Genomic DNA, 27,589 nt, shown 5'->3' on the forward strand with positions numbered 1-27,589 from the left:
GGCGGGAGGAAGAACGTTCGAAGTTTGAACATTTCAAACGTTATGAGCAAAGGAAAAACAAGCGCCCGTTAGAGGTTGTAAATATTAGGGACAGAAAGTGAATAACGTTTACGGATATAAAAACTAGCTAGATAAATTTGTCAGAGGCTTAGAAAATTCAAGTTATCAAGCTTCAGGAACAGAATACAGCAGAAGCATGTCTGCACCATTGAAGGTAAGATAGCTAACACGTTCATATTGTCGATACGATAGACTACAAACACGATGTAACGTTACACACTCTCATGCAAAATACATTTCTTTCCATTTTTAAATTTATGGCTTTTTTAATGACTTACTACATTTTAGCTAGCTTGTAAGTGGTAGTTAGCTGGGTAACTATGATTGACCTTAAAGTAATGTAAGCTAGGTAGCTAACTAGTCGCCTCAGTAAGACACACGGATAGAACAATGAGGCTGAGATTTAGCGACAGGGACGTTAGCTAGTTATACTAAAAAATAGGCCAGTCAGTGATTACGCCAACCAGAGTTGTCCCATTCAGTCCACAATGTTACTTTTCAGAAGTACATAAGACTTACGTAACCATACCAAACGTAACATATCATATTACTTAGACTGTTACAGATTTACGTTTACCGTGTTACGTCTAGTCTGATGGTCATTTGAAACTAAAGTATTTCGAATAACGTTTTAATTTAAAAAAACAAACAATGTACTTGTGAGATTTGCTCGAACGACTCCAGGGAGCTTGTGCCCTCTGCTTGTTTCATCAGAAGGGCGGGGGAGGGGCGATAGAAGAGCTAGGGCTAGTGCGTTACTTTACGGTATGGCATGGAGGGAGATAGTAGCCAAACCGACTCGCGCTAGTTAGACAAACTTCGTGCAGCCATAACTTAACGATCATGCCATCTAGTGCCTGTCTTGGCTGAGTCAACTCGTTGTCAGAAGCTAGCTAACTAGCTTTACTAGCCAGCTATAGCTAAAGTAGATATTTTTGCTGCGCTCCCTGTGCAACGTACAGGCTACCTACCTGTTAGTTGAGCATTGTGGCCAAATTAATTCCATTTAGCTTTTTATTTTATTTTTTAGAAATCTCCCACTTCACTTGCTACACATGGATCCTCCGACTGTGGCGCTGCTTTTATTGACAAACAAAGTTCACATTGTTGAACTTTTCTTTAACTAGGCAAGTCAATTAAGAACAGTAACAACAAGCAAAATGTGTAGGCTACAGGTGGTGCTTTTTTTATGGGGCGCACGCATAAAAACAGTATAAAACTGTTTTAGACCATTTGCCATGTTTATATCCTTGTAGGCAATGTAGCAATGTCACAGATCATTTTAGAGGAATCCTTCCCCCCAAATACTCGCCTGAGTAATCGAATACTAACGTCCATTTGGATGAGTGGTCATCTCTACATAAGACCGAATGTTACTTAAATTAAGCCAACAACTAAAGGAGAGCCGATGGGTGGGAGGATAATCTTTTTAGCATGTTTTATTTTGCAGTGGTGGCCTTGCATATAGGGCAAACACTCCCTAGCCTAGCTATGTTGTGCCTAACCCCCCTTTTTTTTTATTTTTTTTTTTTTAAAATTTGTTTTATTTCACACAGAGCTTGTTTGAGAACAAGGCGGTAGAGAAGACCAAGAAGGACCCTAACCGCCTGTCGGTGGAAAGGATCTACCAGAAAAAGACTCAGCTGGAGCACATTCTGCTACGTCCAGACACCTACATTGGCTCTGTGGAGCCTGTCACACAAGTAACTAGTGCCATGCTACCTTATCAAACAAGTACCACACTACGTCAATATTCTCCCTGAAAACTCAGAGCCCTGTTTGTTTAGAGTCATACACACATTTGATTGTGGGGCAGGGGTGTCAAATTAGAGTAAAATATAAGCAGACAATGCTTATCTTTAGAACACAAACAATGGTTGCTGTTTCCTGTTTATTGTTAGAATTGTCACCAACGCATACTCACTTTCCTCTCCAGCAATTGTGGGTGTTTGATGAGGATGTTGGAATGAACTGTCGAGATGTGACCTTTGTACCAGGTCTCTACAAGATCTTTGATGAGATCCTTGGTGAGTGAACTCTTATTAAATGAGTAATGTTACTGTATTAATTTCACGGATGGTGTATTGTACAGTTAAACCTTCACCATATGAAAATCCCTTACAAAATTGTGAAGTGCCTATTCTCCGATTTCCCTTCTAACCACAGTGAATGCTGCCGATAACAAGCAAAGAGATAAAACCATGACCTGCATTAAAGTAAACATTGATGCGTGAGTATTCTCGTATATTAAACATGATACTGTTTAATATGAATCCTGAAGTGATGGCGGCTGTCCTATGAAATGGAAACTTTCAAGTGTATTATACCATGCTGTATATGTCACTATTGGGCTATACAAAATTGTTTAACAGTTGAAGGAAATGCATCTGGTGTAGTAGAAACAATTATTGGTACACATGATTGTCTACTTAAAAATACAATTATTTCCACTTATGTTCATTTTTCTGTTCACTGTAATGGGGAATCCTGTCTTGTGCTAAAAATGCATGCAGCAACTTCTGTGGCTTTAATGAAAGGGGAGCAGTCATTCTCCCCTGATGGCAGTAGTCAGGATTTGGTTCAATCACGGTGAATCAATTCATGTGAATCCAAATAATTTGTCAAACAGTAGTTTTCCTTTTGGATTATGTGGCTGCAAAACTTGTTCTGTAGATAGATACTTCAGGTTGATATGAGCATTACATTTATGGTACATTGCAACTCAATAGATTCTTGTCAGCACACAAAGTAAACACTTCTAAGGTAAGTTAAATATGACAACTAGAAAAGGTCAATTTCCTGAAGAATGTGCTTGCGTCAGCTCAACTTTGTATGGTAGTGGGAGGTGTGTTAAATGTAGAATTCAAGCTGAATGGAAGTAGTTTGTTATAGGGAGAATATGCTTAATTACTTTAGTGCATTTTTTTTTTTTAACTAGGCAAGTCAGTTAAGAACAAATTCTTATTTTCAATGACAGCCTAGGAACAGTGTGTTAACTGCCTTGTTCAGGGGTAGAACAACAGATTTTTACTTTGTCAGTTCTGGGATTCGATCTTGCAACCTTTCGGTTACGAGTCCAACGCTCTAACCACTAGGCTACCTACTGCCCCAATTGTTTTTTTTTGTTTTTTCAATTGTTACATAAATGATAAACAATGCAGGCACTATGCCTCTGAAATTAACTGTGCCTAAAACTCTTCTATTCTTTCAATGGAGCTATCCAACTCCTGACACCATTGTAGTTAATATGGGGGGGTACCCTGACCAGGGCTCAAACTGAGGTCCCTGTGTTGGTCATTCCAAAAGGCTAAAATCTCTTGGTAAGGTCTTGTACTAGGGTTGCTTTAGTATTTTCTTTTACAAGGGGTCACGTGTTTTATTGGCTCGCGCGTCTCAATTTTCGAAACATGCAATTTGTTAAACAGTTAATGAACTTTGTATGGCCTTACTGTAAGTGACCTGAGCTTGTGCTTGGTGTTTTTCAGTGAGAACAACTCCATCAGTGTGTGGAACAATGGGAAGGGCATCCCTGTGGTGGAGCACAAGGTGGAGAAGGTCTATGTGCCAGCTCTCATCTTCGGACAGCTCCTCACCTCCAGTAACTATGACGACGACCAGAAGAAAGTCACCGGTAAGACTTAATTAAATCAGACACTTATTGTCACTCGTTATTTACTCTCCAAGAAAAAGTGTACTCTCATTCCAATAGGAGTCTTGCCTATTTTAAAAACCTGCCATCTATCTTCACATGTTATTGTACTCCATCTTTAGGTGGACGCAACGGCTATGGTGCCAAGCTTTGCAACATCTTCAGCAACAAGTTCACCGTGGAGACTGCCTGCAAGGAGTCCAAGAAAACCTTCAAGCAGGTTGGTCAAACTACCAACGGCACCTTACAATACACATCAAATTCTTGAAGTCTGCTCAGGCTTGTGACGATGTATCCTATTACCGAAGTCTTAATTCTATTTGTTGTTACCTGTTCTCTTTGTGCCCCTGCAGACGTGGTATGACAACATGGGGCGGGCTGGGGAGCACAAGATCAGGTCGTTTGACGGCGATGAGTTCACGTGTATCACCTTCCAGCCGGACCTGTCCAAGTTCAAGATGCAGACCCTGGACAAGGACACGGTGGCCATCATGACCCGACGGGCTTACGATATCGCCGGTGCCACCAAGGGAGTCCGCGTGTTCCTCAATGGCAAGAGGCTACCCGTAAGTGCAGGCTAACATAGTGGTAAACTAGGCGCGATTGCCACACTAAGAAATTACTCTGCGCTATAGTGACTTTAACAATAGGATAACATCTGTTAAAGGACAATCTGTCCATACTGACGTCTCCAAATGTATTCCTTTGACGGTTGAAATGCTGTTGGACTGCAATGTTTGTCGGTTTTGATTACCAACATCTCTCTGTCCCTCTAGGTGACAAGTTTCCGGAGCTACGTGGACCTGTACCTGAAGGACAAGGTGGATGAGTTGGGCTCACCCCTCGTTGTGGTCCATGAGGTGGTGAGTGAGCGCTGGGAGGTGTGCCTCACAATGAGCGAGAAGGGCTTCCAGCAAGTCAGCTTTGTCAACAGCATCGCCACCACCAAGGTAAAAAGGACCGTGGTCTAAGGGGCATGTGGTTTTGTTGTGACGTGTGTGTACAATGTTGGGTTTTGGATTGAGCTGCGGTATGGAAGATAAATGCAACTGTGAATGTACTCTAACTGGATAATATTGTTTTGGATTTTAATCTTATGGCTTACCAACCACTTGGTTTTATTTATTATTAAACAAATATGTGGGACTACTATACATGGTTTCTGACTGTTCCTGTTCTTTGGCCCCAGGGTGGGAGACATGCTGACTACGTGGCAGACCAGGTGACTTCCAAGATCATTGAAGTTGTCAAGAAGAAGAACAAGGCTGGCGTGGTCGTCAAGCCTTTCCAGGTATATTTGGATTAAAAAACGTCTGCTAAATGTCTGTGACTTAGCTGTGCGTAAATACATTTTTAGGGCTCTCGAGTGGCGTAGCGGTCTAAGGCACTTCATCTCAGTGCTAGAGGTGCCACTACAGACCCTGGTTCGATCCCAGGCTCTATTACAACCGGTCGTGATTGGGAGTCCTGTAGGGCGGCGCACAATTGGCCCGGTGTCGTTAGGGTTTGACTGTCATTGTAAAATAAGCTTTTTCTTTTTACTGACTTGCCTACTTAACCTTTATTTAAGTTAAAAATATAATTGTGTATGTGTGGTCCCGGGAATTGAACCCACTATCGCCAGGGTCTACCTACTAAGCTAAGAAAAAAAGGACCAGGTACCCCACCAAACTGACCCAGTCTCCCTGAGATGCCATATTTGCTGATCAAAGATGACAAGATAACTGTATTGTCCATTACATTTTCATAACATGACCATTTTAATGAGCTTGTACTTTGTCCACCTCTCCCCAGGTGAAGAACCACATGTGGATTTTTGTCAACTGCCTGATCGAGAACCCTACCTTCGACTCCCAGACCAAGGAGAACATGACCCTGCAGCAGAAGAGCTTCGGTTCCACCTGCCCCCTCAGTGACAAGTTTATCAAACAGGTAAACAAGGCCTAGCCTTAAGTTCATTGTTCCTTCTCTCTGTAGAAAGTCCATTGACACTCATACAAAATATCATACTCTTGTTTGGATTGAATCATTTTGTACATGGCTTATTGTCTGTCAACCAGGCCAACTCCTGTGGGATAGTGGAGAGCATCATGAACTGGGTGAAGTTCAAGGCCCAGACGCAGCTCAACAAGAAGTGCTCTGCCGTCAAGCACAACAAGATCAAGGGAGTGCCCAAACTGGACGACGCCAACGACGCAGGTAAATCACATTCGTTATGATATGCATTTTAGTCTAGTCTGTCACGATTTCGCTTAAGAGGTTAGCCCTTAGTTCACTTCTAGTTACTTATAATCTGCAGTTTTAAAACAAATCAATCAACTTGTTGATCTAGTAAAGTTTTACACTTAGTAATGATGTCATACGATTCAAAATAGTGAAGTCGCTGTGTTTCTCTACAACCAGGTGGCAAGAACTCCAACGGCTGCACTCTGATCCTGACGGAGGGAGACTCGGCCAAGACGCTGGCCGTGTCTGGTCTGGGCGTGGTGGGCAGAGACCGATACGGAGTCTTCCCTCTCAGGGGAAAAATGCTCAACGTGCGGGAAGCCACTCACAAGCAGGTCAGAACAGGCATAAAAAAAAAATTGGAAGTTGGTGATCACTAGATAGATATCTCTAAGGCTCTGCTGGGCATAATTGGGACTGCAATTGATAATGACTTTATTATCGCTATGGGGAATTTTTTTGTTCTGTGTTGAATCAAATGTATTTGTCACATACCGTAATTGCTGGACTATAAGCCGCTACTTTATTCACACGCTTTGAACCTCGCGGTTTATACAATGACGCGGCTAATTTATGGATTTTTTTTCCCCCGCTTTCACAAGATTCATGCCGCCAAAAAACTGAGCACCGTCACATAATGTGACGTAAAATCGAGCGCGCTCAAACTTCCCATCATTCTGATTACGGTAGTAATTTTGTCACCCTCATCATGGCAAAGACACAGAGAAATGCATATGATGCAGCTTTCAAGTTGAAGGCGATCGATCTGGCTGTTGGAGAAGGAAAGAGCTGCTGCACGGGAGCTTGGCCTTAATGAGTCGATGATACGACGTTGGAAACAGCAGCGTGAGGAACTGACTCAGTGCAAAAAGACAAAGACTTTCAGAGGGAAGAAAAGCAGATGACCCAAAGTATTTGCAGCCACTCGACATCAGTGTAAATCGTGCATTTAAGGTGGCGCTCCTTGTTCAGTGGGAGTCTTGGATGACAAGTGGGGAGAAATCCTTCACTAAAACGGGCTGCATGCGAAGAGCAACTTATGGTCAAGTCTGCCAGTGGGTCCTGACAGCGTGGAGCATTGCCAAAAAATCCACTATCATCAACGGGTTTCGAAAGGCTGGACTGCTGCGTGTTGAAGGGGCAGCATGAGCTCAGCGGGGTAGTTGCCTCCGGGTGAAAGTGACGAGAGCGACAATGAAAACAATCCAACATCGGATGAAGCAATACTGAGGCTATTCATCTCCGACACCGAAGGAGATGACTTCAGTGGTTTCAGTGCACAGGAGGAGGAAGATAGTGACCAAGTTAATTTGTTTCAATGTACCGGTAGGCACCTGCGGCTTATAGACATGTGCGGCGTATTTATGGACAAAATACATATTTTTTTAATAATTCAGTGGGTGCGGTTTATATTCAGGTGCGCTTAATAGTCCAGCAATTACGGTACACATGGTTAGCAGATGTTAATGCGAGTGTAGCGAAATGCTTGTGCTTCTAGTTCCGACAATACAGTAATAACCAACGAGTAATCTAACCTAACAATTCCAAAACTACTACCTTATACACACAAGTGTAAAGGGATAAAGAATATGTACATAAAGATATATGAATGAGTGAATCGATCCTCACCATATGTTTTACAAAGGGCCTCAACCTCTAGAATGTTACGCATCTGCTGTGGTCGTCCACTATTGAACTAGTTGTTAATAGTTTGATCCCTGTGTGTCCCCTGTGTCAGATCATGGATAATGCTGAGATCAACAACGTCATCAAGATCCTGGGGCTGCAGTACAAGAAGAACTACAGCGACCCAGAATCCCTCAAGTCCTTGCGTTACGGCAAACTCATGATCATGACCGATCAGGTCTGTACTGTCTACTGGCAATTTCTCTGTGGAATTTAGAGCTTTTTGTCTGTGAACTCATTTATTTGTGCAGCTCATTGGAATGTTTTGTTTTTAACTGTAACCTTTATTTAGTCATGAAGTCCTATTGATTGAGATACTTTTGTAATGGTGACCTAGCCAGTAAAGCAGCTCTACTCCTAGAACTGAAATAATAATTTCTCTTAATGGCCCTAGTCAGAGTATACCAGTTGTCTCACTGACAGAACATTCCTCAGATCATTGATGCTCTCCTGTGTGGTTGTTTGACAGGACCTGGATGGCTCCCACATCAAGGGGTTGCTTATCAACTTCATCCACCACAACTGGCCCTCACTGCTACGCCACAACTTCCTGGAGGAGTTCATCACCCCCATCATCAAGGTACATGGTACAGTCCAGTTGAGACTGACGGTTGCTGTTTTGGGCACTGCGATTCTTCAAGGCAACTCCCCATAGTGAACATCAATTTTTAATCCAGCTATATTAAATACAGCCATGTCGACAACATAGAAGCTTGCTTGTACAGTTTCCTGAACTAGTCTTTACATGCAACTCCAGTGCCATCTGTTGGTGACATTTCATAACTGTAACATATGCATACTGTATTTATATTATAGTTTTACAGTAGCAAGCATTGAGGTTTTTGCAAATATAGAGATCGGTTAATATTATCAAGTATAGCAAACAGTCAAATGTCAATTTTTGAATTCTTCCAGGCCACTAACAAGAAGCAGGAGCTGTCCTTTTACAGCATCCCAGAGTTCAACGAGTGGAAGGACGTACAGCCCAACATCAAATCTTGGAAAATAAAATACTACAAAGGTTTGTGCCCTGTGGTAGTGAAGCTGAACATGTAAGCAGCCACTTTGTATTTTTCCCATACCTGCCCCAAATCTTAAGGTGTATTTTATTTTTTACCATAACCCCCTCCCCATATATTTAGATGTGCTTATAACATCACCACCTGTATCTATCCAGGTTTGGGTACCAGCACTTCGAAGGAAGCAAAGGAGTACTTCTCTGACATGCAGAGACATCGCATTCCCTTCAAGTACGCTGGACCTGTCGACGACGAGGCAATTACCCTGGTACGTTGGCCATTCACCCTCGTTTGAATCCCTGTATAAAGGTTGAATAAAAAGAAATCGACTCCCATGACCAAACCAAGATCTTTCTCAATCAGCAGATCTTTATATTTTGATTGGAGAATCTTTCGCCGTCTATAACCACATTTGTATGTGAGAAGTCATGCCGTATAAAAACATGTTTACCTCGCGTTGTTGTGACGGAAACATGACTTGTCGGTACAATTACATAAATGTCGGAAGACAATTTGTTCGGTCGACAACATGGTAGAATCTTTTTGTGTATGTAAAATGAATTATGTGACAATTCCAGCGGAAACTGCAAATGCATAAAATAAACAATTTCAAGGTAAACGAGTCACGTGATCATATGTTCATGTTGTAGTACAACTTAGCAAGAGTTTACGGGCATATGAAATAAAATTATCTTCATGGTGGTTAAGTGATGAGCTTGATGCAAATTTCCAGTAAATATTGAGGGTAATATTTGAATGCTGGTGACTTGATTGGCTGACAAATTATTGGGGGGGGGATATTGCTTCATATAACCTGCCTGTCCAATTGATCACTGAACTGCTGTCTAGAACATGCAGAAATGACAAATAAAATGCACCGAAACCAATAGGTAGGGCTGTAACCAATGGTTATGGATAATCTTTCTTTGTGGAACAAATGGCTGACTGAAGGCCGGACGGCCGGGCATCCGTGTCGTTGAGTCCCTTTCTGTTGTAACGTGGACTACAATGTGATGACTTTGTTGCGCCTTGCTGAAACAAGCAAGTTGTTGTAGCAAACAACTATTTGGTTGTCTAGGCCAGGGTTTCCCAAACTGTCCTGGGTGCCTCGCTGGGTTAACTTTTTTTTAATGTTCTTTTTGCCCAGGTACTACACAGCTGACTCAAATAACCAACTCATCAACAAGCTTTGATTATTTGTATCCGATGTGTGTAGTGCTAGGGCAAAAACCATAGGGACCCCTCCCTGGGTGCACAAAGGACAGAGTTTGGGAAACCCTGGTCCTGCAGCAGCACATGCAGTCAGGAGAGAGAAATGTATGTTCCGTGGCCAGTTTGTACACCACCCCATTCACAAAAATGGTTTGCTTCTACAGGCATGGAGTCACTTGGCGTGCCGTATGAGTCAAGCAGACTGGCATCGATCTGTCGCCAATTGGCTTGAAACCTAGCTTATGATTCCTATAGTGGTAGTTTCATCATCTGTGATCGAGTCTTACCCTTTTTTTTCTCCCTAGGCCTTTAGCAAGAAAAAGATTGAGGAACGTAAAGAGTGGCTGACCAGCTTCATGGTCAACAGACGCCAGCGCAGGGAGCACAACCTGCCTGAGGTAAATCACTAGTGACCTTTGACCCTTTAGACAGCCCAACCATAGAAATGGAATTGGTAGAACAGATATTCCCAGTAAAGTCTGCTCCGTGATGGGTGGCTCATTCTAGTAATTATATTTTTATGAGCCTAGTCATACCACCTTCTGTCTTTTTGTGTTCCAGGAGTACCTGTATGGTCAAGCGACCAAGTCCCTGTCCTACAATGATTTTGTCAACAAGGAGCTTGTGATGTTCTCTAACTCAGACAACGAGAGGTCCCTCCCCTGCCTGGTCGATGGTCAGTGGTGGAAATGGGGTTATTTCAAGTTGACCTTAAACAGTACCTGTTAAAGGGTAGTGCCTGCTGCAACAAATGTATTTTAAAAAATAGTATGTTTTTTGTGCGAACCAACCTTTTTTGTTGCAACTGTTTGTTGGTTTTACATTGCACCAGCCAAAGTTCTTCGCTATAAACAGTTACTTAGTTCATCCAGGAAATATATAAATCTATACCACTTGAAACATTAACTATATAGACTTGAACTATCATTACTGTTATTTATTGAATAATAACCTACTATATTTAAATATTACTCGATTTAAAGTAACGATTAACTCATCAGGAATTTTGGGCACCACAGGAATAGTTGTTTAACGAGTTACTACCTCCCAACTTCAACTCTAAATATATTATAAATATCTCTTACATCAATAAGTCAGTTATTAATTAATACCTCGTCAGCCTCTCCTCTGTCATTGTGACCACGAAGCGCACCGTGGTAACTGCGTAAATCTGCACGAACCCTAACCAAATTGATGAATCAGCGATACACAAATTGCCTTAGTAAATAAATAACTAATCACACAGATACACACTCACACGGTATAGGTTATTGATTACTAACAATGCGATAAAGTCCCTAGTGGACTAACCCAACAGAAAAGGGCTGGTGAAAGATAAAGAGCAGGAGAGAGGGAGAGCGAGCACTTATCGTACATGCATTTAGAAACTATGCTCACTGTAAATATGAATATTTGGCACCCTAACAACCGCTCATTTGGATTAGAAATGCAACATGTATTTATGCTTAGATGTCTTTCTCTGTCTCTGAAACCACTCGGTCCGTCTACGAGAAGTAGTTCGATGCAAGTCTCTGGGTGTCCACCAGAGGTCATAGTTGTGGGCTTCTTTGTCTTGAATGTTTGTTGGAAGGATACATCAGATGTACCATACGGTGTTGGGGGAACTGTTCTTCCCTAGCGTCTTGGTCAATTGTCCTAGACTCCTTCACATGCAGAGCTGCAGACGGTGCATGTTTTAGTCTTCACCTTCTCTCGTTGAGTTTCAGTCTTACCATTTTATGGTCTTTCTGGTAGTTTTAACCACTTCAACCTGTGGACTGTTCTCTGGTCTATTTAAATTCTCAGCTAGTCCTATTAAGCCTTCTGGCCGTGGAGGGCAGTCCCATCAAGTAGGCACGAACTCTGACCTCATTATGGGTGTGGTTTAGTGTGCAACAGACCTGAAAAACCATTCTCATTAGACTGAACTCAAATTTCTATATTTTCAAACCGTTTCATCGTTCTTCATATTGTATGAACATCCTATAGGGTGGAAACATTACAGCTAAGTTACAGTATTTCTGATACTTTTAATGACATCACAAAATAGACATTAATTTTCCATATTCCATCCCTCATCGGCTGTTGAAATATATTGTGCCTGTCTTTTTATGAAGTTTTGGCAAGAGTTTCTCTACACACAACACATTCCTTTGTTCAATATTGCAGGGCGTGAGAGAGTTTACAACTGGCGTTAAGTCCTAAAACCAGCGCAATTCCCCCCTTCCTCTGGTGGGAGGGGTTGGCTGGCTTTCAGTCACCAAGGAGAAAGTCATGACAACTAGGAGAGCTAAATACACACAATCAAAACTGATATACTGTTGTGTCTCCCAGGTCTGAAGCCGGGCCAGAGGAAGGTGCTGTTCTGCTGCTTCAAGAGGAATGACAAGCGGGAGGTGAAGGTGGCTCAGCTGGCTGGTTCCGTGGCCGAGATGTCAGCCTATCACCATGGAGAGGTGAGACCCAGTGAACTGTGGGGAAATGTAGTGACAACTTTCAATATCGACTCAATTTGTTGGTTTCTATTTTGTTTATTGTTGGATCGGTATTGTACTCATAAGGGTATTAATAAGTGACCATTTTTCTGACATACCATGGTAAAAGACTATTACAACATGTAGACTAGAGTTTGTCTTCAACCTCTTTCAGAATGGACTGTCATCCTCTGTATCTCTCTCTGTCAGGGCTCTCTCATGATGACCATCGTTGGCTTGGCCCAGAACTTTGTGGGCAGCAACAACTTGAACCTGCTGCAGCCTCAGGGTCAGTTTGGCACGCGGCTGCACGGTGGCAAGGACTCTGCCAGCCCCCGTTACATCTTCACCATGCTCAGGTCAGCGCCACAACATGCTCTGGATATGCCACTCTCTGTAATGATGCAGCGTACTTGGTTCTGTGAAGTTTCTTGGCGACGACTACATAGACATGAAGCTTTTAGAATGTGACTTGCCTAAGCGGCCGCTGTGGTCTTCAGGATACATAGACTGGGGGCTTAGGAGGTCACTTCAATTCCAGAGATTGACATTTGCACAGTTTCGACCACTGTCTTCGCCAGGCTGCCGTGTTTGTCAGTGACGTAAGACTACTCTCTCCCCCCCTAAAGCCCCCTGGCCCGTCTACTCTTCCCTGCGGTGGACGACAACCTGCTGAAGTATAACTATGACGACAACCAACGCGTGGAGCCTGAGTGGTACATCCCCATTATCCCCACCGTGCTAGTGAACGGCGCCGACGGCATCGGCACGGGCTGGGCAAGCCGCATCCCCAACTTCGACGTCCGCGAGATCGTCAATAACATCCACCGCATGCTGAACGGGGAGGAGCCGCTGCCTTTGGTGAGGGGAGATTCGTTAAAGGCCTATATAAATGGGAGCTAGGAGTTGGGATGGGTTTAAGATCGAATGCCCTTTATGCGTTCAGAATGTGTACAGGACGAGTCAATCAAGGCCTAATCAAGAATCCATACTCAGTATTTCTTTCGGATGTGAAATCTAGATAAAATATGTTTTAGTGACTGTTCCTTTGCAGGTTTGGGATTAGCCCATAGTTTCAGATCCAGTTATAGTTTATTGACATTTTGTTACAATCAAGTTCTCAATCAAACCTTTCCTTCTCAAGGATTCAAATGTAAACAAAATTACTTGTTCTGTTCAGCTCCCCGGCTACAAGGGTTTCAAAGGCACCATTGACCAACTGATGACGAATCAGTACCTGAACAGTGGAGAGGTGGCCATCATCGACAGCACCACCATCGAGATCTCTGAGCTACCCGTCAAGACATGGACACAGGTTGGTACATAGTTTTATACCCTGGTCTTGGGTGGATCAGTTGGGTAGTTTATCTTTACTTGATAGAAGTCGGTGTCAAGTCACTGTCCTGCTATATGAATATACAGTAGCATAGTAGTGCCTTGGATCCATAACAACAATGGTTAGAATCTAGTTATCTGTTTGCCCTTTGCAAACGGAAAACGTAAATCTTGTTCTTATTTGACAAGTTCAGGTTATACCTCTGTTTCAAAAACATGTCCACCTACTGAACACAACCCAGGTAAATTCTCCATGTCTTCCCCTCTCCCTCAGACCTACAAGGAGAACGTGCTGGAGCCCATGCTGAACGGCACAGAGAAGGTCCAGGCCCTCATCACCGACTACAAGGAGTACCACACGGACACCACGGTGCGCTTCGTGGTCACAATGACAGAGGAGAGGCTGAGGGAGGCTGAGGCGGCTGGCCTGCACAAGGTCTTCAAGCTGCAGCAGTCCCTCACTTGCAACTCAATGGTAATGATCACCCTACCACAAACATGCTACTACTCCCTCGAATAATGTATAATTAATTATTGACTTCTGGCTCCATTTTGTAATGATTGTTTTCATTTGTCTTAAATTGATACTCTGAAGGGTACTACTCATTCCCCAGAAATATAGTACTGCAACAAGACAGTAGACAAGCAGAACATTCAATGTGATGTTTTACATCTATCAGAATAACCTCTCTCCTTGCCCCTCAGGTGCTGTTTGACCATGTGGGCAGCCTGAAGAAGTATGAGTTGGTGCAAGATGTGCTGAAGGATTTCTTTGAGTTAAGGATGAAGTACTACGTTCTGAGAAAGGACTGGCTGGCTGGCATGCTGGGGGTAGAGAGTGCCAAGCTCACCAACCAGGCCCGGTTCATCTTGGAGAAGATTGAGGGAACCCTGATCATCGGTAGGTATCAGCGCTGTCTCCTTCCCCTATGACAATTATTTTTGCTTACCTATAGGGTAAGATCTGCAAACATCCAACAGTTGATTCTGTGTTCAAGCCCACACACACAATGCTCTTGTGTTTTCATTCACCCTCAGATTGGCATAGGCAATGTAATGTTAGCTGTTGTACTATTTCTGTGAATTTCATGAAAAGCCCATGCCACTGGTTGGGTGATATTTTGTTTCTTGCTTTTTTTAAAGGTAGCCATTGTATGTCTGTCTCGCCCTTTCTCCAGAGAACAAGCCAAAGAAACAGCTGATCCTCATGCTGACGGAAATGGGCTACGACTCCGACCCCGTCAAGGCCTGGAAAGAGGCTCAGGAGAAGGACACGGTAGTTAATTTAATTCCCCAATATCTGACCATACTCCTAATTTGTTTTTCTTTTATCATATAATCCAACATCCAACCCACAGTTATGATATCATGAGCGTACATGGTAGCTTTAACCCAGGAAAGTAAGTTGACTTTATTTGTCTCCCCTATTGAAGACTGTGGAGGAAACGGGGGATGATGAGGACAAAGAGGAAGACACCACTGGGCCAGACTACAACTACCTGTTAAACATGCCTATGTGGTACCTCACCAAGGAGAAGAAAGAGGAGCTGTGCAAACAGAGGGATGCCAAGGTCATTTGTGAACTAATGTTTCATTTTGGTTTTATAAATTGGTTTGTAGCATCGTGAGTCTGTAGTTCAAGTCGACTACAAAATCCACAATGCAATGCTCTTTATGGGTTGGCTAGGTAGCAAGCAAACATGGCTACACAGTAATACCAAAGACAATATTGGTATCTAAAGTAGCTAGTTAGTGCAGTTTAGGCAATTTTACAGCTATTAATTTAAGAGTCTAGCATCTCACCATGTTCAACCTGCAGATCGATGTTCGTCCGAGTGTAGTTCGACACTCGTAACGGCAGATACTTTTGAGGAGATGGGGAAACGTTGCCCATGCTACGTCAATGGGCCACGCAGTGCATTCTGGGACGATGAGTTCTCTCCAGAGTGAAGGGGAGGCTATTGGGTGCTAGCTCAAAACAATATTGCTATGGATTTCATCAACAAGAAGTGCATTACAAATATTTTCAGAGATGTGAGATAATTAACTTGCTATCTGTAGTATCGTATAGCTTTGGAATCGTGACATTGTGTACTCTAGGAAAATAGGCACATTTCTCAACATATACATTGACTTTGGCGACGAGTTTAGCAGCCACGTGACTCAGCATGACGTTATACGTTCCTTCATTGGATTCCTATCTCCTTCCTTTAATATCTCTGGCAATGGTACCATGCAATGCACCCTGGATTAAAGCCCTCCTTTAAGTGGCACATTTCTGGAGTTGGGAATGCTGCAAAACAATTATCAATAGCTCATTGGAGAGAAGACAACCTCCAGAGTTATGAAATCTGACATGTATTATAGGTGTTTTCGCAGTCTAACAGTCATGTTCCTGTTATCTTCCAGTGTAGTGAGCGACTTTATCACAGTGCGAATTTCTGCCTGCTCTAACGCCAATAACTGAACCATGAAATCGATAGAATATCACTGATGCACTAAATCGCCATAACTTCGCTCCTCTCATGCAGCTGACCGAACTGAACACAGTGAAGAAGAAGACCCCAGCTGATCTCTGGAAGGAGGACCTCGCTGCCTTCACTGAGGAGCTGGAGGTAATACGACATGACCAGTCACATATGTCATTCTGTAACAACACTTTTGTCATTCTGTAGCATTGTCTTTCCTGTAACTTTCTGTTATAACGGCACCACTCATTCTATAACATTTTGTCATTCCCTAACGACACTATTCATTGGTTGCTCCTCCGTCAGTTGGTCTCATCGTGGCCATCGTTATGAATGTTCTATGGACCTCCGGGGTCATATTGGTGCAAATTACAGATGGCTTGGAAATATGAGGACCGTGCTAAAGTTGGCAAATAATTAGTAGGAAACAAATTTTCCGTCATTGTCGTCAAATTTACTTTATAGAGGTCAATGTTGCCGTTAGCTAGCGAAGTCAGTGCTGTCCCCTGAATCTTTGCTAGCTAGCTAAAGTTATTCCATCTATGCTATCATTGCGATTTCGCCAGATTGACAAAGTTTTTCCTACTAATTGTCATCGTGTTTCCAAGCCTCAGACAAATAATCAGCGCTCATTGAGTAGAATGCTCAGTCCTAAATCGGCCATAAAAGAAACATTCAAAACAATATAGTGACGAAATGTGCAACCCATGAATAGTCATTCATTCCATAAGAACAAGTATAATTCTGTAACGTTCTGTTATTTCATAACACCTGGGTCAAGTAATCATCACTGTCACGTAATATATTTGACTCTGGGTTTTCTTCCACAGCGTGTGGAGGAGAAAGATCGGCAGAACGACAACATGCCCGTGGTGAAGGGAAAGGCTGGCAAGGGCAAGGTGGTGAAGGTGAAGCAGGAGACCATGCCCACACCCCAGGGACGCCGTGTCATCCCACGCATTACCAGCACCATGAAGGCTGAGGCCACCAGGAAGGCCGTTGTCAAGAAAGGCAAAAAGGTCAGTGCCTCTTCTGGAACCTTTTTTGTGTTAAACCCTAACTAGACTACAATAATAATTTTTAGATTTTATGTAGTTCACTGGTAAAGGAACTTGTTGGAGATGGTAATTGACTATTACTTTTTATTTATTTATATATAATTCAATTTTGATATTTGTCTGTTTTTAGGGTGAGGAAGTGGTGATGAAGATGGAGTTTGATGAGGATGGAGGAGAGAACGGAGAGCCGGCTGCTGCTGAGGAGATTAGCCTGGGAGCGCGACTGACCAAGACACTTAAAGCACCAGCCAAGAACAAAGGTGAGGATAATGATTTGATTTTACCAGAATCATCCCCCATTGGCCGCTTCCAGTAGAGGTGTAGTGACATGTTTTGGGGATTTATTTTGTATGCTGGGAAGTTAACACAAGTATTTAAATGTATTATATAGATCAGGGGTGTTGAACATGCATGTTCAACCAGGCCCGCGGGTGGTTTGACTAAGATGGTTTCAATGAACCTACATTTAGTCTCTTCACTCTGTCCAGCTTGCTAACAGTCATGGAAATGAAAGCTAGACAGGGTGCATCAAATTCGATAAGTGATGTATCGAGTAGAGGTCGACCGATTAATCGGAATGGCCGATTTAATTAGGGCCGACTTCATAACAATCGGAAATCGGTATTTTTGGGCACCGATTTGGAAGATTTTAACATTTTTACACCTTTAACTAGGCAAGTCAGTTAAGAACACATTCTTATTTTCAATGATGGCCTAGGAACGGTGGGTTAACTGTCTTGTTCAGGGGCAGAAAGACAGCTTTTTACCTTGTCAGCTCGGGGATTCAATACACAAGTATATATTTTTAAACCTGCGTATTTAGTTAATATTGCCTGCTAACATGAATTTCTTTTAACTAGGGAAATTGTCACTTCTCTTGCAACAGAGTCAGGGTATATGCAGCAGTTTGGGCCGCCTGGCTCGTTGCGAACTGTGTGAAGACTATTTCTTCCTAACAAAGAAAGCCAACTTCGCCAAATGGGGGATGATTTAACAAAAGCACAATTGTTGCACGACTGTACCTAACCATAAACATCAATGCTTTCTTAAAATCAATACACAGGTATAAAAAAGAAATCCAGGTTAGCATGCAATATTAACCAGGTGAAATTGTCGCTTCTCTTGCGTTCATTGCACGCAGAGTCAGGGTATATGCAACCGTTTGGGCCGCCTGGCTCGTTGCAAACTAATTTTCCAGAAATGTACGTAATTATGACATAACATTGAAGGTTGTGCAATGTAACAGGAATATTTAGACTGATGGATGCCACCCGTGAGATAAAATACGGAACGGTTCCGTATTTCACTGAAAGAATAAACGTTTTGTTTTTGAAATTATAGTTTCCAGATTAATGACCTACGGCTCGTATTTCTGTGTGTTATAATTAAGTCTGATTTGATAGAGCAGTCTGACTGAGTGATGGTAGGCAGCAGCACGCTCGTACGCATTCATTCAAACAGCACTTTAGTGCGTTTTGCCAGCAGCTCTTTGCAACGCTTCAAGCATTGAGCTGTTTATGACTTCAAGCCTATCAACTCCTGAGATTAGGCTGTTGTAACCCATGTGAAATGGCTAGCTAGTTAGCAGGGTGCGCTAACAGGGTGCTCTAATAGCATTTCAATCGGTGACCTCACTCGCTCTGAGACTTGGAGTAGTGGTTCCCCTTGCTCTGCAAGGGCTGTGGCTTTTGTGGAGCGATGGGTAATGATGCTTCGAGGGACAGAAGATATACCAATAGTTAAAGGTATATGAAATACAAATGGTATAGAGTCCTATAATTCATATAATAACTACAACCTAAAACTTCTTACCTGGGAATATTGAAGACTCATTTTAAAAGGAACCTCCAGCTTTCATATGTTCTCATGTTCTGATCAAGGAACTTAGATTTTTTTACATGGCACATATTGCACTTTTTACTTTCTAACACTTTGTTTTTGCATTATTTAAACCAAATTGAACATGTTTCAATATTGAGGCTAAATTGTATTGATGTATTATATTAAGTTAAAATAAAGTGTTCATTCAGTATTGTTGTAATAGTCATTATTACAAATAAATGGTAAAAATCGGCCGATTTTAATCGGTATCGGCGTTCTTTGGTCCTCCAATAATCGGTATCGGCGTTGGAAAATCAGTCGGTCGACCTCTAGTATAGAGGACTACTTTAGCTAATATTGACGTAGAGGAAATAATACATTCTAGGTTCGGCCCTCCAGAGGATTCCATTGATAATTTGGTGTCTAAATGGTGTCATTGGTGTTAATTTAAATGAAGAGGAAACGTTGGGAGATTAGTCATAGCACTTTAGTGAATTCTGTTTTGTAAGGGTTTATGACCTTAGATTTGCGCTTCTGTCGCCTCTTAAGAAAATCCTCAATTTGTCATTGTTACCACTGTTACTACTCCTACTGGTGGCACAATGTTATCATAATAGTAAATTATATATATATATATATATATATATGCTGCCATATTAGTTGGTTTTAGAATGGGAAGATATACACAAATACATTTTAAAAACAAATGCTGCCAAAATTCAAGAATGACCTCTATTGCATACATAATCTGTGATTCACTGACTAACCAAAGCCCCTATTCCCCTGCAGTATCAAAGGCATTGGGCAAACAGACCACCCTGTCGTTCAAGCCCATGGCGGCCAAGAGGAACCCGTGGTCTGACGATTCTGGGTCAGACAGTGAATTGGTGATTCCACTGGATGTTGACCCAGTGATACCCAAGGAGAAACCTAAACGCAAAGCCAAAGGTGAGACACTACCCAGAGGGGAAGAGGCAAAAATTGCTACTTGGTGAATTTGTGAGGCATATAAGACATTGCGAGATGCAGATTAGTAAGACATATGCGCACGGTTCTACCTGCCCCTCACGCTGGCCTGCCTGCTCTCTCTCTTCATTAATGACACTAGTGTGTTTGGTCTATTGAATGTAGAATACTCGTTTAGGCTATGGGACTGATGTCGCCGGCATACAGTAGGCTATCTTCGGGCCAGTCTTGCGAGCATGGGCTACTCTTTGTTGCTGAATGGGTGGGGGGGTTTGTCTCATGAAATTACCATAGTTTACCCGGTATAGATTACCTGTTTCACATATAATGGTATGTGGCCCATTGAAAGCTCTACGGCATGTTTGTCTGTTATGGTAGGCGTTTTAAACGCCGACACAACTTTCTCTGGAGGCATTATACTTGTCTGTAAAGCAATGCCCCTTCTGAAGCGGTATTAACCACCATCGGTAGGTGACCAGAACTGTCAATACTAGCCTGCCTGCGCGCACCTCTTTCCTTTAATTTTTTTTTAAAAAGCACTTCTTTTTTTTCCCCCCACCTTTTATTTAACCAGGTAGACTAGTTGAGAACAAGTTCTCATTTGCAACTGCAACCTGGCCAAGATAAAGCATAGCAGTGTGAACAGACAACAGTTACACATGGAGTAAACAATTAACAAGTCAATAACACAGTAGAAAAAAAAGGGGAGTCTATATACATTGTGTGCAAAAGGCATGAGGAGGTAGGTGAATAATTTACAATTTTGCAGATTAACACTGGAGTGATAAATGATCAGATGGTCATGTACAGGTAGAGATATTGGTGTTTAAAGTTATACAGTGGGGAGAACAAGTATTTGATACACTGCAGGTTTTCCTACTCACAAAGCATGTAGAGGTCTGTAATTTTTAGGTACACTTCAACTGTGAGAGATGGAATCTAAAACAAAAATCCAAAAAATCACATTTGTAAGATTTTTTTATTAATTTGCATTTTATTGCATGACATAAGTATTTGATACATCAGAAAAGCAGAACATTTGTTTGCAATTAGAGATCATACGTTTCCTTACCAGGTTTGCACACACTGCAGCAGGGATTTTGGCCCACTCCTCCATACAGACCTTCTCCAGATCCTTCAGGTTTCGGGGCTGTCGCTGGGCAATACGGACTTTCAGCTCCCTCCAAAGATTTTCTATTGGGTTCTGGTCTGGAGACTGGCTAGGCCACTCCAGGACCTTGAGATGCTTCTTACGGAGCCACTCCTTAGTTGCCCTGGCTGTGTGTTTTGGGGCGTTGTCATGCTGGAAGACCCAGCCACGACCCATCTTCAATGCTGGTTGTTGTTGGCCAAGATCTCGCGATATATGGCCCCATCCATCCTCCCCTCAATATGGTGCAGTTGTCCTGTCCCCTTTGCAGAAAAGCATCCCCAAAGAATGATGTTTCCACCTCCATGCTTCACGGTTGGGATAGTGTTTTAGATTCCGTCTCTCACATTTGAATTGTACCTACGATAAAAATTACAGACCTCTACATGCTTTGTAAGTAGGAAACACTGCCGATTTTGCAGGTTATCAAATACTTGTTCTCCCCACTGTATATCGTGACTTACCAAGACATTTTAGTAGAACGAAAGCTAGGCAGACTTCCCTGAGCATAATTCTGTGGATTTCTTTTTCGTATGTCAGTTTTAAACATTACAATTTGTTTCCCATTTGTCGCATCCCTAGTCTAAACCACCCAAACAGTTCTAAATCGGCAATTGCGTTACCCAGCAGTCACTTATATGCTCATTGGCATCCCATGCTCGCGTGTAATTCATCAAGCCCACCAGGCAATATGACAGTCCCGGTGCCTCAAGTGTTATGTCTGGCTGCTTGTTCTGTTTCATGATTTGGGGGTCTTTGAAGACTCCAGACACTTCCTCTGAGTAATTAGCTGTACTACTCACTTCTGATTAGGCTTGTCTCGGAACTTAGCTTGATTACTTACTGTATGTTGAGGACATTCCCATGTCTCTCGTACTTCCATACAGGAAGCTGTTATTTTGGCACAACCTAACAGTAACATGCTGTCTAACAGTTGCTATTTTTTACAGGAGTAGAAAGGGATGCCTGCCCTTAACAGCATGTGTTGCACTAACTTTTTTTAATCCCAAATTTTGTGGTAGTTAGTCTTGTCTCATCGCTGCTAAGTTGCTGGGTGGCCTAATTAGTAAGAAAAGAAAATGTAGCCAGCTAGCCGCACTTTGTGCCTCTGATCAAAAACCTGTATTAACCAACTTTTCAACAACAAGCTGGGTTTGTGATTAGTGTTCATGCAGTGATAATGCAACAAGTGTTGTCTTTTCCCAAAGCTGCTGTGAAGTACAACCTGGACAGCAGTGAGGATGAGTTCGGCTGTGGGCTGAGCTCCCCCGAGAAGGCGGCGTCCGTTGATGACGACTGCTTTTTCCCCGAGGCCAACGCTGCGATCGATAGCGAGGCAGACTCTCCACCACCTAAGGCCCCTGAGCCCAAGTGAGTCTATGATGAACAGTATAGTTTAACAGGAATTTTTTGTAGGCCTGGTGACACTGGTGATAATTGTTGGGGGTAATGCAGTGAGTTAAGCCTATGTAAGCAATAGTCTAAACTCTGCACATTTTTATTTAATTGCGAATCCTGACACCAGTCAAACTATCTCTTCATATAGAAAGATGGTGAAAAGCAAATCAGCGACTGTAAGTGAAGCTAAAAGCAAATCCAGCTGTAAGTATATTCTAGACCTTTCCACCACAATGGCACACTGTGGCAGACAACTAAGGTGATTCTTGGACTAGCACAGTTAAATGTAATCCAAACTTGTTTCTGTGTTCTGCAGCTCAGTCTGATGGCGATGATGCGATGGCCTCTATGCCTGCAGCCAAACCCAAGGCAGCTCCCAAGAAACCAGCAGCTCCCAAGAAAACAGCAACCGCCAAGAAGAAGCCTGCAGGTACTATAGAACACCTCTCCCTGTACTGATAATACTGCAGTAGTTGTGACATTAGCTTTCTGCTTCAATGAGTAATAAAACGTGTACAGGTAACTGTCAAAATAAAGGAAACACAAACTGTCTTAATAGGGCGTTGGGCCACCAAGACCGCCAGAACAGCATTAACTGGATGTGACACTATTCTTCCCTGACAAAATTCATCTTTTGGTGGTGGTGGGAAATGCTGTCTCAGGCGGCTACTCCAGAAACTCCCATAATTGATCAAATGGGTTGAGATCTTGTGACAGACACGACCTTTAAACCAGAGATTCTCAAACTTTTAGGGCCGGTGACCCATTTTGTGATAGCAAGCCGGTCACGGGTGCACCTCAGCCACACTCAAGGTACTAAACGATATCATAACCGCCATCGATAAAAGACAGTACTGTGCAGCCGTCTTCATTGACCTTGCCAAGGCTTTCGACTCTGTCAATCACCATATTCTCATCGGCAGACTCAGTAGCCTCGGTTTTTCGGATGACTGCCTTGCCTGGTTCACCAATTACTTTGCAGACAGAGTTCAGTGTGTCAAATCGGAGGGCATGCTGTCCGGTCCTCTGGCAGTCTCTATGGGGGTACCACAGGGTTCAATTCTCGGGCCGACTCTTTTCTCTGTGTATATCAATGATGTTGCTCTTGCTGCGGGCGATTCCCTGATCCACCTCTACGCAGACGACACCATTCTATATACTTTCGGCCCGTCATTGGACAGTGTGCTATCTAACCTCCAAACAAGCTTCAATGCCATACAACACTCCTTCCGTGGCCTCCAACTGCTCTTAAACGCTAGTAAAACCAAATGCATGCTTTTCAACCGATCGCTGCCTGCACCCGCATGCCCGACTAGCATCACCACCCTGGATGGTTCCGACCTTGAATATGTGGACATCTATAAGTACCTAGGTGTCTGGCTAGACTGCAAACTCTCCTTCCAGACTCATATCAAACATCTCCAATCAAAAATCAAATCAAGAGTCGGCTTTCTATTCCGCAACAAAGCCTCCTTCACTCACGCCGCCAAGCTTACCCTAGTAAAACTGACTATCCTACCAATCCTCGACTTCGGCGATGTCATCTACAAAATGGCTTCCAACACTCTACTCAGCAAACTGGATGCAGTATATCACAGTGCCATCCGTTTTGTCACTAAAGCACCTTATACCACCCACCACTGCGACTTGTATGCTCTAGTCGGCTGGCCCTCGCTACATATTCGTCGCCAGACCCACTGGCTCCAGGTCATCTACAAGTCCATGCTAGGTAAAGCTCCGCCTTATCTCAGTTCACTGGTCACGATGGCAACACCCATCCGTAGCACGCGCTCCAGCAGGTGTATCTCACTGATCATCCCTAAAGCCAACACCTCATTTGGCCGCCTTTCGTTCCAGTACTCTGCTGCCTGTGACTGGAACGAATTGCAAAAATCGCTGAAGTTGGAGACTTTTTTATCTCCCTCACCAACTTCAAACATCAGCTATCTGAGCAGCTAACCGATCGCTGCAGCTGTACATAGTCTATTGGTAAATAGCCCACCCATTTTCACCTACCTCATCCCCATACTGTTTTTATTTATTTACTTTTCTGCTCTTTTGCACACCAATATCTCTACCTGTACATGACCATCTGATCATTTATCACTCCAGTGTTAATCTGCAAAATTGTAACTATTCGTCTACCTCCTCATGCCTTTTGCACACATTGTACATTGTATATAGACTCCCCCTTTGTTTTCTACTGTGTTATTGACTTGTTAATTTGTTTATTCCATGTGTAACTCTGTGTTGTCTGCTCACACTGCTATGCTTTATCTTGGCCAGGTCGCAGTTGTAAATGAGAACTTGTTCTCAACTAGCCTACCTGGTTAAATAAAGGTGAAATAAATAAATAAATAAAAATACCGGGTCTCGGGCCCTGAGAAGGAACATTTTAAAAGCCTGCTTCTCAGCATCGGCGATAGAATTGTGCAGTTTACAAGCTGTTAGTAATATTCATTTAAAAACGTGTTATTTGAGATCTGGCTTGGGCCCTACTTTGAGTCCATGCTTTTTAAACCCCCCCCTTATGTTTCTCTGAGACCCCTCTTTCGAAGTCGGAGCTCTTCTAGCCATGGTAGACAAAAGAGTGGGAATTTTTATACATGAACGTAAGCAATGTTCCCTCTAAGCTGCGTGCGTGTGTGGCCGTGCACCACCTCCAGGAAACCACGCAGAAATGCCAGGTAGACGCAAGAAATTTTACTTCACTAAGTTCCCCCCCGTTACTTTGCAGTATTTTTTTATTTTTTTACTGTGATTAAATCAACATTATCAACTGGGTGGATGGAACCCTGAAAGCTGTGATATATCAGGCCGTATACCACGAGTATGACAACATTTATTTATTTTTACTGCTCTAATTATGTTTGTGACCTGTTGAAATATAGCGATATGGCACCTCGGAGTTTGTGTTATATGGCCAATATACCACAACTAAGGGCTGTACCAGGCACTCCGCGTTGCGCGTAAGAATAGCCCTTAGCTGTATTATGTTGACCATATACCACACCCCCTCGGGCCTTATTGCTTAATTATATCGGCCCCTTTTCAAAACAACAAATGGAGCTTTGCAGGATTGAGTCTGATTTCGTTGTATGCTGAGCCAGAGCTCGACAGAGTATAATTCTATTGGCAGGGGTAGCCGATGAGCGGTCTTTCAATCAGCTTGTCAGTGAATGTGCTTTTCGGATCGGAGGTGCACATTTCTTAATATTCTTTCATAGTTAGTGAATTATTAGCCCAGTTATAGATAAGGGTATATTGGTCAGAAATTGGGAGTTACTACTTCCTCCAAGAGCACAAAAAGTGTAGGCTACATTTTCAAGTTGTCTTTGAAAAGCCCGTTTACGTCTTAAAGGGGCAGTTTTGTATTTTGAGACAGGCTTGAATATGCAAATAAGCCAATAGACAGAGGGGTAGCCTACATTGTCTAATTCTCTGTATGGTAATAATAATTCATTGTATTTTGTATAGTGGTTAGTCATACGATGCAATTTACAGTTACCAATTTGGCCTATGGTGTTACAGACCAAGTAAAAAGTTCTTCATAATGTTAAAAAAAAAATCTCATGGAATGTAGACCTGCATTGAACTCCACATATAGGCTATATCATGGTAATCTAAAGCCATTTCCATGTGAATGTTATTGGATTTGCACTACATTATGCTCGAATAGGCTATTGGCCACTGTCTTAAATTGTAAGGGTACAGCTTCAATGTTCACTGTAAATGTGCACCAGAAGTTGCACAAAATTCTCACAACATTCAAGTTTCTGCTCGTAGGACCTAAAATTTGCTCAGTGCCCCAAAATAATTAAGAGGGAACATTGAACGTAAGAATGATTGAATGTTAATTAACTTGGGAACCACACCTGTGTGGAAGCACCTGCTTTCAATATAGTTTGTATCCCTCATTTACTCAAGTGTTTCCTTTATTTTGGCAGTTAACTGTATATTTACATGTTGTATATCCTGGATGGTGTTATATTGAGGGATTATTCTGAACAGACTCCTAACCCCATCATCCCCTCCAGATGCGAAGCAGCCGTCCATCATGGATGCTCTGTCCAAGCCCAAGCCAGCCTCCAAAACCGCCACCAAGAAGATCCCGTCGTTTGACTCCAGCGACTCGGGGGGCTCGTCCAATGCCCCTGCCCCGTCTAAGGCCGCGCCGGCCAAGCGCAAGGCCCTGGACAGTGACGACTCGGACAGAAGCTCTGATGACCTCATGTCCCGCATCAAGGGCAAGAAGACTACCGTCGCCAGCAAGGTGAGTCCAAACCGTGGCGGTTCTAGCATTGATGTGAGCAAAGTTATTGATAATGCAATGATATCCTGAGACTTTTTACAATTGACATGGTGCTGGAAAATATCAACCTAAGCTTGTTAACCATGAATTCAGGTTTGCACCCTCCCACCTTGTCAGATCCCTCACTCTGAAATAAATTCACTTCAATTTGGATGTTTTCTTCTTCCTGCATCTCCTTGTAGAAAACAAAAGTGTGGGATGATGAGAGCTTCCATATATCAGATGAGGAGGTTGTGGCTCCCAGGAGCAAAGCAGTCCGTGCCAAGAAACCCGTCGCTTACAACTTTGACTCAGACTCTGATGAGGACTTTTAGGTTGGAGCATCCTGTTCTCTTATATGGTCAATGTCTCCTGTTATCAAGGATATTACCACTGAAGTCCCTTTTAATGAATCAATGTTTTTATATACTTCACTGCCGCTTGGTCATTTATGGCTTTGCTTTGTAACATTTAGAAGTCTTGATTGCTTTTGCACAGAAGACTGGTTATATTAGAATTGTATCATACCTGGAAGAAAAATAATACTTGTTTAAAAGCTAATAACAAACGATGTCCTATGAAGGATTATTCTCACGCATCTTGCAAATGGCAAACTTTGACAAATGTTATGCTGAATAATTTCACTAGTTTTAACCTATTCGTTATATGTTCAGTCTTCGGTTTTCATCTTTTTATTCATGTTCTGTCTTGTCATGTAAATATTTAATTGGATGTCTTTTTATATTTGTTTTGGGAAATAAAGTAGTTGCTTGTTA

The 27,589-nt window shown here is 42.6% G+C and overlaps 1 protein-coding gene across 1 annotated transcript; it reads left to right on the forward strand.

Moving 5' to 3' along the window:
• Nucleotides 1-27,589, forward strand: top2a (DNA topoisomerase II alpha). Its single transcript, XM_024386757.2, has 35 exons — nucleotides 1-214; nucleotides 1,617-1,763; nucleotides 1,997-2,087; nucleotides 2,227-2,290; nucleotides 3,546-3,691; nucleotides 3,832-3,929; nucleotides 4,063-4,275; nucleotides 4,486-4,659; nucleotides 4,899-5,000; nucleotides 5,504-5,641; nucleotides 5,770-5,908; nucleotides 6,113-6,270; nucleotides 7,674-7,799; nucleotides 8,091-8,201; nucleotides 8,537-8,642; nucleotides 8,799-8,908; nucleotides 10,158-10,250; nucleotides 10,414-10,528; nucleotides 12,187-12,308; nucleotides 12,537-12,685; nucleotides 12,956-13,187; nucleotides 13,507-13,641; nucleotides 13,936-14,136; nucleotides 14,367-14,562; nucleotides 14,840-14,937; nucleotides 15,095-15,232; nucleotides 16,193-16,276; nucleotides 16,960-17,148; nucleotides 17,318-17,447; nucleotides 19,798-19,956; nucleotides 22,333-22,495; nucleotides 22,671-22,726; nucleotides 22,839-22,952; nucleotides 26,560-26,795; nucleotides 27,017-27,589. The coding sequence occupies exons 1-35, from the start codon at nucleotides 197-199 to the stop codon at nucleotides 27,146-27,148; spliced, it is 4,683 nt and encodes a 1,560-aa protein (XP_024242525.1). The 5' UTR covers nucleotides 1-196; the 3' UTR covers nucleotides 27,149-27,589.

This window comes from Oncorhynchus tshawytscha, linkage group LG24 (genome assembly GCF_018296145.1).
Source record: "Oncorhynchus tshawytscha isolate Ot180627B linkage group LG24, Otsh_v2.0, whole genome shotgun sequence".
NCBI classification, from domain to species: domain Eukaryota; kingdom Metazoa; phylum Chordata; class Actinopteri; order Salmoniformes; family Salmonidae; genus Oncorhynchus; species Oncorhynchus tshawytscha.

Excerpts from the sequence above, each read along its gene's own strand:
- top2a (XM_024386757.2), top strand. Across the intron at positions 3,692-3,831 it reads CGACCAGAAGAAAGTCACCG|GTGGACGCAACGGCTATGGT; the intron begins GTAAGACTTAAT and ends CTCCATCTTTAG. Across the intron at positions 12,309-12,536 it reads CAGCCTATCACCATGGAGAG|GGCTCTCTCATGATGACCAT; the intron begins GTGAGACCCAGT and ends TCTCTCTGTCAG.